General features: G+C 40.2%; 1 protein-coding gene across 3 annotated transcripts in view; it reads right to left on the reverse strand.

Annotated features, from left to right (window-relative positions):
- Positions 1-5776: 5776 nt before the first annotated feature.
- The window catches only part of RC3H1 (ring finger and CCCH-type domains 1), a 63002-nt gene continuing 53481 nt past the window's right edge, over positions 5777-15297 (reverse strand). For all 3 annotated transcript variants that reach the window (XM_079761536.1, XM_079761537.1, XM_079761535.1), the window contains exons 19-20: positions 14860-14975; positions 5777-13228 (exon numbers count right to left, since the gene is read on the reverse strand). In XM_079761536.1, coding sequence (XP_079617662.1) covers positions 13078-13228; positions 14860-14975 — 267 coding nt within the window. In that variant the 3' untranslated portion in view covers positions 5777-13077. The remainder of the gene's footprint in view (positions 13229-14859; positions 14976-15297) is intronic.

Raw genomic sequence — 15297 nt, forward strand, 5'->3', positions numbered from 1 at the left:
TTCTTGGCTGACTTAGACCCTGGACATCTTCAGGACTCCCGTGCACAGTGTGAACGTTACTAGGAACTGTCCTAACCCCCGCATGCTTAGGGGCTCCTTGTCACTCCAGGTTAAAGACAACTGAAAAGTTTAGCATCTTACATCCTATGAACACAGGAGTGCTACCTGTGCCAGTGGGCTCTGTCCTCAGGCCGGGGACTCCAGTCGGGGAAGACAAGCATCAATCACATAAAGAATCAGTCTATACGCCTTGGCCGGTTTGGCTCAGTGGATAGAGCGTCAGCCTGCGGACCAAAGCGTCCTGGGTTCGATTCCAGTCCAGGGCACATACCTCAGTTGAAGGCTCCTCCCTGTTCAGGGCACGTGCAGGAGGCAACCAATCGATGTATTTCTCTCACATCGATATTTCTCTCTGTCCCTCTCTCTTCCACTCTCTCTGAAAATCAATGGAAAAATATCCTTGGGTGAGAATTAAAAAACAACAACGAACCAGTATATACTAAATACATACATTCCATATCAGTCAGGTAGTCAATAAAGGCCATGGAGAAAAATACAACAGAGCCAGGGGTTAGACAGTGATGGGGGCCGGTGGGGAGGTTACCTTTTATAAAGGGTGGTAGCAAAGGGCTCCCTAGTGGGAGTACAGAGTGCCATGTAGCCCTTTGAAGGGAAATTTAGCAATACCAACATTACACATGAATTTACCCTTTGAGCTGGAAATCCCACTCCAGGAAACTCTCCTAATGAGATTACCAATAAAGGAGACCAGTTGGATAAACCAAGGTACATCGCACACTGTTAAACTGTGCCGCTGTCACAAGGGTGAGGGTCCTCGGTGTACCCTCAGATAGCTGGGTGGTGCTATGTTACCTTTTATATGGCAAAGTGGGGAATGGTAGGGTGAGGGGTGGACAGACGGGGTGGGAGTAAGACGTCGCTGTGAACCTTCCTTTCTGTTTTTGAACACGTTGAAGTTCAAAACATCTTGACTTTGTGAGCAAGAAGGAGATCATGTTGTATCCTACAGAGGGTTGGGGGCAGGGGAGTTCCGGGGCAGCACCCAAGAGGAAGTGGAAGCGTCTTAAGTGATGTGTAATCACTAGCTGTCTGATCTTGGAAACAAAGAAGAAAAGGAGACTGAGACGCCCAGGTCAGTGTCTGCAGGTGGAACACAGGTGTTTAGGTGTGCCTGGGCTGGCAAAAAACGTTTAGTAATGTAGGATATTCCATCTTTACATTAGCTTAGGTCAAGTTCTTTAAATCTTTGAATACGATAATAATAGGCGCCATTTTAAACACCTACTGTACATTTATATGTTTATATAGAAAAGAACCTAGTTATCCCCTGGCAGGGTGGCTCAGTTGGTTAGAGCATCAGTCCCCTACACCAAAAGGTTGCGGGTTTGATCCCAGGTAGGGGCGCATAAGGGAGGCAACCGATCAATGTTTCTCTCTCACATTGATGTATCTCTCTCTCTCAAAATAAATAAAAAAAGAATCCAGTTATCACAGAATGCTATAAAATAATATATAAAATTTTTTGTTGTGCCCAAGCTGGTTTGGCTCAGTAGATAGAGCGTCAGCCTGCGGACTGAAGGGTCCCAGGTTCAATACCAGTCAAGGGCACATGTCTGTGTTGTGGGCTCAATCCCCAGTGAGGGGTGTGCAGGAAGCAGCCGATCAGTGATTCTCTCTCATCATTAATGTTTCTATCTCTCTCTCCCTCTCCCTTCCTCTCTGAAATCAACAAAAAATATTTTTTTAAAATTTTTGTTGTTGTTATATTACCTTTATTATTGAATAAAGTACTTTTTAATAAAAATAACAAGACTCCTTTTTATTAAATTCTGGTAAGATCAAAGAAGACACTTAGAGTGAATAGGACTGAATTCTGAAGAATAACCACAGTATGTTAACAAATATCAAAAATATTCAAGTCCAAGGCCTATACAGATGTGCTAAGCATAGATAAAATCATGAGCAAGTCAGCCTCACCGAAATGACTGGTACTGTCTGGAATTTTCTAATACCCCAAGTGACAGGAAAATCCCAGGACTCCTGATTGAAGCCCTGGCTTTGCCATGTAATCACTAGCTGTCTGATCTTGGTTGTGTAGCTCAACCTCTCAGAGGGTCAGAGATTTTAAATCTCTCTATGGGGACAGAGTAACCACCTCCCAGGCATTTTGAAGGATTACAGATCATCCAATGGTCTATTGTTACCAAGTTAATACAGTTACGCTTCCTCCTGGGACACAGCTAAATTCTATTTCCAGCCTCCCCTACAGTTCAGTGGGGCCACAGAATTAAGTTCTGGGAGGTGGGATGTTGCTGCAAATGTGCTCAAATGTGCCCACAGCCCTCCAAGCTCCGTCTCCCACGTTCAGGCTAGATGCCTTCAGGACTTTGAAGTCTTTATTCATCATCAAGCTTGGCTGCTTAAGTGCTGTCCTCCCAGAAGACCCTCATTAGAGGATGAAGTGCACAGGAATTTGACCATGACTTATGCCGTGCAGAAGTCAGCTGACACTGTCAAATACTACAGAAATGCTGTTGTGTGATTTTCCTTTACCATCATTAATGACTCGCTTCTGAGTGGCACACAATGTTAAAGGGGAACCTACTGTCTGACAACCCAAGTGCCATTTGACCTGATTTGATTAATTAAGGTAACATTTAAGGAACACCTTTGTGTTAAGGACTGTTCTAGACACCAGGAATAGAATAGCACATTCAACATAGTTGCTGCCCTCATGTAGCAAATGTTCTAGTGAGTGAAACAGATAAGCAACCAATTCACACACGTTTTCTTAAAATCCCACTTCCCATATATCAGGATCCTTGCTAAGTGTTTTATAGGCATTAGCTTTATCCTCCTCTTGTCAGGAAGACACTACTATGCCCAGCTGACAGATGAGAAAACCACTGCTCACCAGGCTTAAGAACGTGCCCCAACCTACGCAGCTGAGATTCAAAACCTGTCTGCCCATCTCACAGGTCTCATGCTCCTACCGGAGAGCCGGAGAGAAACGGTCCAGGTGAAACCTCACTGTCCCATTGTTCTCCTGGGGCCAGGTTACAACACGTCACCATCTGGTTCTGCTCTGGTTAGTCTCTACCACGTTTGCCCACATTTCCTCCAAAACCCAGGGCCCAGAAATGAACCCAGGCACTGCCACCTTTTGTTAGAAAACATTTGTCTTGATTGGTGGGCACACGATGCAATATACAAAACCTGTAACACAGAAATCCTTACCCAAAACCTATATGATCCTATTAACCAATGCCACCTCAATAAACTTAATAAGAAAACGTTTGTCTCCAATGCACGTTCCAAATGAGGTTTTCACACCAGCCTTCTCACTGCACACAGCGTCCTTGCCTCTGTCTAGATTTTGATGACCCAAACCCCTTTCCTCTTGGTTCATCCTAGGCTGGTTTGATGAAAGGAAAAAAAAAAAAAGCTTGTATACAGGGCAGACTAACCTGGGTCTGTCTGCCTGTCTCTCCATCTCCACACATGCACAGTGTCATCAGTATTCTGTAAAGTATTTTAATAACTGTACGTATTTACATCAAATTCTTCATGGACACTTGTAGCCATTTCCGGGAGTGGAGGCAGCCTTAAGGACTTTGCTCAGGTAAATGTTAGTTTTGGAAGAGGACCCCTCACTTCTGTGTGGCCCAGTTTGTCTCTGTTCCGAGTGGAAACAAGGTTGGAAGGAGCACACAGGAGCCCTCTGCGTTGCTGTGTTTGGGGTCTGTCTGAGGAGCCAGGGAGAAGAAAGAATGTAGCATTCAATCACCCCCTTTTTTTAGGGTCAGCAAGAAAGTAAAAAAAAAAATCCCTCTTCCCCTTGCCCTGCCTCCAGTCTCAGTGGTGTCCTGTGAGCAGGTAATTGAGCAGGTCCTGGCCATTGCCTCACATCCAGGCTGTTCTGTTCTTTTCTTTGGACTCAAGAGAAGGACCTTGGCGGGAACAAACAGAGGAGCAGGGCTCCTGCTGTGGTTACTGAGTAACTCCCAGCTGAACTCTTCCACAGAAATTCGGCAAAACATCTGGCACCCACACCAGAGTCGCCTCCACCTCACTGGGGTTTCCAGTAGACCAGGCAGTTGTAACACTAATTAAGGGGAAATAAAGTTTATCGCACTAAACCCTACATTACCACCTGGGCAGCTTTCAGGGGAGCCTCTTAAAGCATGTCACGGGAATTTGTCCCAATTCTCACAACCGTTAGAAAGTGCAGTTTTGGTTTCAGGGAAACCAAATCAAAACAAATATTTATTGAACGCATTCCGTGCCAATACCACTGGGTCTTCAGTGTACCAGATACTCAATAAATATTTGTGTTTGAAGAAACCCCGGTTCCGAGTAGTTCTGCTGACTTATTAATAGGAAGATACTTTAAATTCCTCCCAAGTGCAAAGTTATCAAGCAAAGTAAAAATGCTACTGATTCAGGGGAGGTGATGCCTTGTATGAACAGCAACACGGCAAGGGGATTCTAGATAGTTGCATGGAGTCTATGTCATTGCTTCTGCTTTAGTCCAGCAAGTTGTAGGTGGTGAAGAGAAACAGAGAGATGGGCAGGAGGCAGAGCACAGAGCAGAGCTGGTGGGAGAAATCCTTGGAGAGACAGGGTGGGTAAGACAGGTTGTCCAGAGCAACAGGAAGAAACTCACAGGAAAGCCAAGCGTGTGCGTTTTCTGTGACTGGTGCCTGTTTCCTGCCTCTGCCAGGGCTGCTCTGGCCAACCTGACCAAGTCCATTTGAGGGTGAGGCAGAAAGGAGGGTCTAGGAATGGAAGTGGGTGGGCAGCTTCCATCGCATCAGGACTCACAGCTGGGTTCAGGCCCTTCCCAAATGGCCAATACTGAACACCAGCAGATGCTACCTGGGCGCAGGATGCTAGAACTCCAGGAACCACCTCTCGGGAAGGTCAGCTTCCCAGGGAATGGGCTGGAGGCAAAACCTCAAGCTGCTGACAGCTAGAGAAAGAGGCCAGCCCGAGCTGCGAGCGGTGGAGGAAGCTGAGCAATGCCCTGGGTCCAGGAGTTCATCAGGTCCCTAGCGTGTTATCAGGATAACAAAAGGCCCAATCAGTTAGAGGGTAACAAGGGCAAGCCTACACTGAAGAAAACCATGTTGCTATTATCACACTGAACAGAAATGTCATTCCCTGATATTATCTAATATCCAATAATCAACTCACACTTTCCCAATCATAAATGCCTTTGTACATTTTGTTTGTTGGAATCAGAATCCAAAGTGTTGCAATTGATTCCAGAATCTCTTAAGTTTCTTTCAAGCTGGACTAAGTTCCCTCCCTTCTCTTTTTTCATATTTACCATGATCTCTAAGAAAAAATAAACCTACATTTATCCTCTAATTGCAAGGAATGACTAATGGGTGGGGGTTTTAGGACAATTAGAAGACATCAGTAAGAATAAAAAGATAAAAACTGTATCAGGAAGGTATCCAGAGCAGGTCCATGTTGCTTAACCATAAACAAGGTCCTGAGTTAGGAGAAGCCATCAAAGGCAGGACTTGGCTGTGAGTCATGAGGTCTCATGGAACACTGACTGGCCCTAGGTTCCGAGAACATTACCTTATTCCTCGTGGGCAATCACTGTGTAATGAATGAAGGAATCTGGACAGCAGTATATTTAAGGCTGGACTAACTCCTGTCATCTCTCTGCAAAACTGGCTACTACAAGTATGTGTTTGCTTGTGTGCATGATCTACTTCTCTATTTTTCACCTAAAAAGGAAAAACAGATGTAAGAAATTAATCCCATGGTTAGAATAAGTTGACACAGACTCATTTACAACACAGACTACACAGTTTCTCCTCATTAATTTATCATTTAATATAAATGCTGACAGAAAGCAGATAAAGACCTTGTAGACACTTTCATATATTTACAAACCAAAAGGTGAATCACCTCCTTCTACTTGTTAAAATGATCCTTTTATCTGCAACTCATGGGAGCCCTAAACACTAATTAGAAGCAACATGAGGCTGAGTCAGTTTCCAAGGTAATAAAGGAAGGAAATAGTATTTTAACAAAACGTGGCATCTTTGATATAAACAACATGCACACAAATAATACTAAATTGAAAAAGATGGCCCTAATCCTCTCAAAAGCCTGCGACAAGCAGAACACACCCTTACTCGAACCCCAAGTTCTGCTGCCCCAAATACCTTCCTACTACTATGTTTTTCCACTTCACTTGATAAACAATTGGAACTCTAAACAGATTTAAAGAGAGGAAAATGGTTCATTTCAAATGGGGTTCTTTTCCTTTTTCCAAAAGGACTTCCAGGAAATACAGTCTTCAAATAAGACATTAGTTTGCCAAATGCTAAGGAATTATTCACACCCTGTGAAATTACAACCATCTGTTCATCTGTCTTCACTTTTTCTTTTTAAGTTGGAAACACTTGGAAAAAGTAAAAATTCACGAACTTCAGCAATTTAAAAATTAGCTCTGACTTTAAGGTTCAGTACTTTTATTTCTGAACAGGTGGTGGACGCAGGCAAGAAAGAATAGAGAGCAGAGGCAAGGAAAAAAATAGGAATATAAGAATATGAATACAAGATTTTAAAAAAAAGTATTTAGTCTAACAATGATTTTTAACAGAAAATTAAAATTTCACTATGCAAAACTGTGATTTCATGAAATCATTCATAATCTGACTCAAATCTCATGGGCTCCTTTATTAACCTAGATTATTTTGTCTTGTTAAATATACCTCTGCAGGGCACAATCACATACAATCAATACGATTGGTAAATTACACAAGCTCTATCCCAAGCAAGTATGCATCAGTGTTAAAAAGTTATTTTAAAAACAAAACCAAAATAAAACAAAATAAAATCCACCCAAAAAGGTGATAATGACTGCAGAATGTCTCGGGGAGACTGGTATGAGCCTAAAGACCAAATTGACCATAGTCAGGGGAACAGGGCAGCTGGGGTGACAGAGAGGAAACCACACACAGGAAGAGGAATCTCACAACTGGAAAATGTTTAAGTGGGTGAAAGGTTTTGTCCATTATCTTAATCCACTTTTCCTGTTTCAAAAAGTCATAGATTCGGCATAAAGTAAGATAATGAGGCCTATGGATCAATGAATAAAATGGGGGAAAAAAATTTCCCCCCAACATTCTTTCATTCCCAGAGGTGGGAAGAGGAGAAAGGGGACAATGAAAACTTAGCCAATACACCTGTTAAAAGTGGTCCCCAGGGCTGTGTATTAGTTGAACAGAGGATGTAAAAATAATAAACAAAAGTTTAAACTGCCTTCAAATTTGAGGAATATTTTACAGGGTGGTTCAGATATGATAGCAATAAGTGATTTTTTAAAATCAGGCAAAACGAAACAATCAGACAACCAATTATTCACCCAATAGTTTGTTTCCATCCTTTTCTTGATCCTTTCATGCACCAGCTGGGGCGGGGTAAGGGACTACCTGACAGTTTCCAGTTATAAGATGACTCTCTGAGTGTACAACCTGGAATGGATGCCAAAGACTTGTGAGCTCTGTCTACTTAGAGTTAAACAAAACAAAACAAACCCCAATCAACCAGAAACAGTGAGACCTCAATACAAGAAAATAACTCACCTTATGTTGTATATAATATACTAACTCCACAGGATTTTGTTTTTCTAAATATACATTTTTGGACACAATACTGTCTTGAGGTTTAAGTTCTCTCTCTTGGGTTATTGTGCCTATTTTCTTGTGAAAATAAAAGTTATTACCCTAGGGATGTTTTGCTCAGGAATAAAGTTTAGGGGAAATTCAGTGTTTGGCTGAAAGTTCAGAGGCTCTGAAAACAAGGATTCCAGTGGTAGGTAAGTCCCTATATCACAACAGGATTTCAAAAGGCTCTTTACCCAGTTGGTTCAGTGCAGTATTGAAAATCCACCCAATTAGTAGAAGGTGTTACTTCTTTCTGGTGGTGGCAGTTTCCTATTCTTAACATAACTAGTATTACTTCTCAATTATACTCTAATACATATGAAGTATCTTTAGCAGTCAAAAAAGTCTTAAAAAAATAAATCTTAAGATGGTATTTACTATAATTAATAGTACCTTTTGACAAAAACAGCTTTCTTTTTCAAGTGACTCAGAAAGGTTGAATGAAGAATTAAAATATATGTATTAACTGCAACCCACCTACAACTCCCAATAAGCCATTTCAGCAGGAAAATCTCATAAAGCTGAGCTAAAACAAATAAATATAAAACTCACAGTTGCCCAAGGGAGAGAGAATGTGGATCGGCAACAGGCACACGGGTAAAATGACGACAGCAGCAGATGGCTTGCTTATCCAATCCTGAATGCTGAGTGACTGTTTTAGTTTAAAAGCTCTAATTTTTATCTAAAAGGACAGGCCGACTTTTCAGGAAGGGAACACTATAATAATGTAACACCAAATAATAAATAAACAAAGTTGCATTCTGATAAGGTAAAAATCTAAGCAAGCACTGCAGTCAATTTCCAGGCAGGTTATTAATTTCTCCTAAAAAGTAACCGGGCCTTTGCTTTTAATGAAATAGAAATCATTACAGGTGCTTTTTACAGATCGATTTTATGTATGAAACCTTTACTCAATCCTTTAAAATGAGCAAAAAGAAAGTGGAAGAAGGATGGTAAGACCTCCACCCATCACCATTTGTATACATGAAATAGCAACCACATACTCTTTAGTGAAAAGAACCTATTTTTCTTGGCATGTGATAACCTGACATATACAGTCCATAGTTAATAATTATGTCTCACCAGCCCATGACTTAACCACAGTGATAGGAGACTGTTCTTTAGGCACAAGTTAAAAAAAGCAAAAACACACAAGATGCTATCATGACAAAATCGTCTCAAAAAGAAGGGAAGGGACCACTTACACATAATATTGTTAAAGATATTCCCTGATGAAAGAGAAACTGATGAACTTTCATTACTTTTACATTTTATAAGGCCAGCTAACTTATCAGTTAACTTTAGATAAATCTACTTACACAGTACAATCAACTCACAAATACTTAAAGGTTACACAATCAAAATGGCTACTATTTTTCCCAAACCAAAACAGAGTAAAGCACAAGTCTTTGGCTCTCCTTCAAAAAGAAAAAAACAAAAACACCCCAGCAGGTTACCATTCTGAACCAGACCTTTGTTTGCCTACCAGTAGGGCAAATACCACATTTGTGCATCACTGAGTAATAACACCATTAGAAAAGGCAACTTCACAGAAGTTATTGGCTAAGCGAATTCATTTGAATGCTCTGTTTTGAGGCAGCAAACTGTCACTGTTGCAGATTGGGGAGGGCAGTGGGTAAATCAAGGGAATTTGCAAGATAGAAAAGGGCCAGGAAATAAAAGAGAAAAACAACTTTCAGCTTCAACTCTGAAGGTCTATGGAAGGTCTGATGAAGTTATACATTCAAGGTAGCAAGTGAGAATCATACCAATTTTATGTCTTTTAGAGAAAGCAAAAGAATAAATACATGGGAACAGTGAGGCGAAGGGAAGGGAAATGGATGGGAGAAGGTACTCAGCCACATTAATGTTGTACCAGATAAACTGTGTACATCCTGAGTAGCTGAATATTTGTAGCTGGCATTAGAAATAGTGTCTTGTCATTTGAATAATGTTAGTAGAAACCTCTGCTATAACTAACTTTTGATTAGAAAAGTAACAAGAAATGGATCGTTGGTCACGTTAGCCTCTGTAAAATAGCCAAGACAGGGCAAGCTACTGGACTTATATTGTGACAGTGTCTATCAGTAAGGCAAAAGAGCTACATATAAGTCAAGAAACTGAATCTAGATCTCTTATTCTCAGTTCTTCTACACTTTTCCAGAGACCCCTTAAAAAAAGAGTAAGTCAAAGTACTTTTATATTTCTAGCTATAAAATTCTGGTCTTATTTGAACAGGAGTGAACACAGTGCTTATTATTCCCACCTTGGCCCTCTCAGAATTGTTCATGTTTATTTGAGATGCCCAAGTCTTGATTTTTAATTCAGTGAAAGCAAGTAATCATTTTCAGAAGAAATTAATATTTTAGTAAGTAGAAAGCATAAAAACTGTATTTCCTATCTGACTCGTTTAATCTCTTGTTTCTAATGGCATAAATTTTAAAAGTTAGAAAAATCAATGCCTTTCATAGATTTTGACCAAAAAAAGGCAGTTCAACAGTCAAGTAGTTTTTGCCACTTTCCCTTACAGGCTCATATATCATAAAGTAAATCACAGAGAAAAGGAAAAAAGAACCCAAAATTTTGAGGCTTTATCCTAACACTGCTTATGGGCACTAGGAAAGCTATAAGACTATCCAGGAGGGCGGGCAGAATGACCTATTAAGGTACGTGGGCTACAGGCACATACATGGACAATATACTACTCCCCTGCCTTCCCATGCAGCCAGCTTGCTTGAGAGTGTGGGACCTTAGAGAGGTACAGCGAGAATTAAGGCTACAATTTAAGAGATCTTCCTACCCCGCCCCCAAATAAATATACCTTAAAAAGTGAAAAACTATTTTAAATCAATTCAAAACAGTGGCTTTCCTGGTTTTATTCAGAAAAGGAACACTGTATAAGTTAATCCCTGTTCCTGACTAGTTTGGAATATCAAAATGGTGATAGCTAGAATGAGAGCATTTGAAGGACACAGAATAACAGAAGTTATCAGGTGTGGTAATAGATACCCCAATGGAATTTTACTTATTCTAACAAAATCAATATCCCTAAGTTTCCTTCTAATACCAGAATTGTTTTGAGTTCCAAATTGAACTAACTGCTTCTAAAAGTTAGGAGTTACCTAACATGTCCAAAGGAGAAGTAAGATCTGCCCAACTGTGCCCACAGAAGATTGCAGGCCAAGCATGTTGCCTTTTACGGTTGTCTATATAGAAAAATGAAAAGTCTTGGGGCTCTGTCAGACACACAGTTTCTCTCCTTCTCCCAAAAAACAATAAACACTTAAAGAATAAATATAAGAGGGTTTTAAGCAAAACAAAAAAAAAGCACAAAAGCAAGTGTATTAACAAAACAGGAAAATATGGATTTCAAATGAAAAAATGCCTCATCTTCATTCAGTGCTTCTACCTCCCAATCAGTCATTTTATCGCAACAGCTGCGCTCATGCGAAAAAATCCTTAAAACATACCCAATATATATACAGATATAGCTATGTATATATGTATATATATAATATATATATAAATTTTTATTTAAATAAAAAAGAAAGCTCGAATCCCAAGCCAATATGTGTATATCAAATCCTTGACCAGCCAGGTCTGTAGGGCATAATCAAATTCAATGTGAAATAGTATATAAACACGGTGCCTTGACTGGGCAAATTAAATAATCGCTACTCAAAAGAGTGTTCTGTTTGGACTCTCCTACTGGTAGGCAATGGCAGGACTGAATTACCCCCCCTCCCCCCAATTTGTTTCAGTTAACATTATGATGGACACAGAGCTTAGACTGAGGTTGTTATGACCTCAGCAGGAGTTCAGGGTTAAGAAAATAAGAAACAAGAAAAATACAAACTCTTGCTTTTACCCAACCAAAGCAATGCAGTAACATTACATAACCAGTGCTTTCTGTTTTAGTAGTATAATCCAGAAAAGGAAATTATAAAAAATCAGGCTAACAGAGGGATGGGGAGAGTGACTATATCCAATAATCCCCACCTAGCATGGTTTATAGGGTCTTAGTTCAGTACAGACATGGGCCATCAGAATATGTGCAGCAGAACTAACCAATCAAATTCTTCTTTATTCTTTATAACGTTTTCATGAAGAATCTTTATAGTATTGTAAAGCCAAGTCTATGGAAATTAACCTCTAGGTTCTTCTACCTACTTGTGCTAATGATTCTGAACAGCAACAACTGATCAATTCACAAACTATTATCAGGATCCAGGCAAACCTCTGAAAGCCAGGGGCACCAGTATTTAGGGATTTTATTTTATATTTTTGGGTTTTGAGGGTAAAATAAAAGAATTCAGTGAAATAATGTAGCTCTGTCCATTTTAACTTCAAATCAAGTGTTGCAGTTTTAAAACATGGTTGATTGTGCTGTGCTGATTTTTTTAGCATTCTCTGATTTCACCCAAAGTTCAATTTAGAAAAAAGCACAGGTCCAAATTTCCAACCATCAGCTCAAAGTAGGCCATACACTAACCAAGTATTTCCAGTGCTAATAAATTAGAGTTCATTCTTAAAATAATCTCCATACAAATCTAACCAACAATCTAAACACTGGCTCTGCTTTCAGATTACATTAATAAAATGAAAGGATTCCATAACATGGACATGAGGACTTAAAAAATTGTCTGGCAATTATCTCTGGAAAGTTAAAAACAAAACAAGAAATAAAACCCCCCTGAACAAAAATACGTTTGAATAACATAGGAAACATATTTAACACATGAAGGCAGTGACCCAGAGAGGAAAGGATAATCATGGCTTCCAAATGACAGCTCTCAGAAACCTTGGTTTGCTGCACATTTTCTAACTGGTCTGTTACTGTCTTTTTGTTTATCAAGCACCGGAGGATTCTCAGAAAGGCCGGTGCTTTTTGTCTGTTTTTATTTATGGGGTTGTGAGAGTGGGAAAGGATTGCAAGGCAGGAATTATACACTGGGTATGTAATAATACCAAAATACAAGAAAAACCTACTTCATTAAGATCATACAATTAATCAAACAGAGTGTATATATAATATCTTCTTTTTTTTAAAGCCCTGGATCCAAGGCGTCCAAAGTTATTAAAATAAAGTTCATTCACAGAACAAAAACAAATTTAATCTGAATTGCTTGCAGATACTGCTAATTTCCTTTTTCTTTTTCCTTTTTTTAAATTAAAAAATGCATTGATGTGATCTATGTGCAGGGTTTGTTTTTAGTAGTGGTGTTTGTGCACATTGCCTCCGGTGCTTTCCCTGGACTTCTCTGACCACTCTCAGAGAAGAAGTTTAGAAGTTATCGTTCTGCTACACCTATGTCCCACAAATTGATTCGGAGCAGAAGATAGAAGTCTGACTCCTCATATTTTAGGGAGCAGAACTGGGTGTAACTCCTGATCTCTGGGAGTCATTGTTGTCTCCTCCTCCCTCAGGGTCCTCTGATAGGTTCAGAGAGCTGGTCTTGTTTGATAGGAGGCTGATATTCTCTTGTGTCAAGGCTGATCCATTCGGTACATCACTGTTAACATTAAAAAAAAAAAAGAGTTGGAATTTCTAAATAGGAGATAAAATGATTATTTAGTAGAATAAAATCAACAGGACAGTTCTTTCAGTAGTATGGAGACTAGGAATGGCTTTCAAACTTTAATTTACAGCTCTATATCCATGCTTTAGCACAGAGGTTCTCAAACTAAGGCTAGCTGCTGCCAGTTTTTGTAAATAAAGTTTCATTTGAACACAGCCTGCCTGTTTGTTTACATAGTGTCTATGGCTGCTTTCACACTATAATGGCAGAATTGAGAGTTTTGACAGAGACTATAAAACACATAATTTTAAATATTTACAATATGGCCTTTAAGAAAAACAATGCATGGGTTAAAATAGCCAAACCCTAAGCATGAAAGCAACAGGGCATTAGCAGTTATCTATATATGTAAAAGCCTAAGCGACCATTACGACTAGTCAACTGCTCGACTGGTCAACCAGTTGCTATGATGACGCACTGACTACCAGGAGGCAGATGCTCAACGCAGGAGCTGCCCCCTTGGTGGTCAGTGTGCCCCCACAGTCAACCTCCCGCAGCCAGCCAACCTCCTGTGGTCCCTCCCCCTGGCCAGCCGGCCCCGATCGGCCCAGATCGCCGGCCAGGCTGAGGGACCCCACATGTGTATGAATTTGTGCACTGGGTTTCTAGTTGTTATATATTACTAGAGTCCCGGTGCATGAAAATTCATGCACCGGAGCGGGGGCGTCCCTTAGCCTGGCCTACCCCCTCTCACAGTCCGGGAGCCCTCAGGTGCGGGAGGCAACCTGGCGATCAGGGGAAGGCGACACCCTATCACACCTCTGCTGCTGCCACTGCTGGCAGCGCAAGCCTCGGCTGGCCCTGGGCGGCTGGGCAGCCGCCACCCAAGGCTTGCCTGCGCCTCAGGCCGGCTGGGGGGCTGAGGGGATTGGGGGACTCCGGAGGCAGGCACCTGCCACCCCAGCAGAGCTGAGGGGACTGGGCACTGCCATCTTTGAGGGTGGGGCAGTCAATTAGCATATTCCCTCCTTATTGGCTGTGGGCACCACCATCTTTGAAATGGTGTGAGCGTCAATTAACATATTCCCTCTTTATTAGATAGGATCAGGAGGGCAACTCAGGACTATGTATCAAAAGTCTCAAAATGTTCTAAGGAAATACTTAAAGATGTACAAAGAATTAACTTCAATATTGTTTACTGCAGTGTGGTTCATAATATCTGATAGGTATCCTTCCAAACCTGTAGAAGAATTATTAGATGACATGGAATAGAACAAATTAAAAACCAGGGAGATGAAATGGTGGGTGGGTTTTGAAAGAGGCTAAATGCCCACACTTCTTAAAAAAGACTAGATAGGTATACATCAAAATGTAAACATTGGTTTCAAATAAATTAAAAAGCAAGGGAAAGAAGTAAATGTAACCAGAAAATTTCCATTAAGTCTTAACAGATAATTCAATTTTGGATCTGTTCTAAAATAAAATTTTAAACACCTAAATTTATGTGAAAATATTCTTTCTCAATGTATACAGAATAATGCCACTTTAAAAATCAAATCATATTTCTAAGGATATTTCTGTCATGACTGTGTAATATATGACTATGCAAATGACTGTTTCTTTACCTGAATGTCAATGTAAGGTCCTCGGTTGGAACCTTAGTTTGTGGTTCTGGTTGTCCATTTTCTGCTTGCTTACTTGTATTCAATTTGCTTTTCATATCCAGAGAACACTGGTTCTCCTTTGAAAGAGAAGGAAATAAATTCAATTAGCTTCTATTTAATGGTGGTAATGGAAAAGAGATCAAACACAGATAATACAAACTGATGATCCAGAAATCATATAGTTTTGTAAAATGACTAAAGAAACAGGCAGACTAAAAGAGAGACATACACAATAGAGTACAATCCACTTGTTCACTACCCAAGCTGAATAATATGGGGGAGAATGCCTCAAGTTAACATGGAAATATCTCACATAAATGAGGACTTAGAAAAAGCAAGCCAAGTATAATATCTATCTATAATCTACTTAATGAAAACAGAAAAACTACCCCATTTATT

This window comes from Cnephaeus nilssonii (assembly GCF_951640355.1).
Source record: "Cnephaeus nilssonii genome assembly, chromosome: 21".
In the NCBI taxonomy this organism is placed as follows: Eukaryota; Metazoa; Chordata; class Mammalia; order Chiroptera; family Vespertilionidae; genus Cnephaeus; species Cnephaeus nilssonii.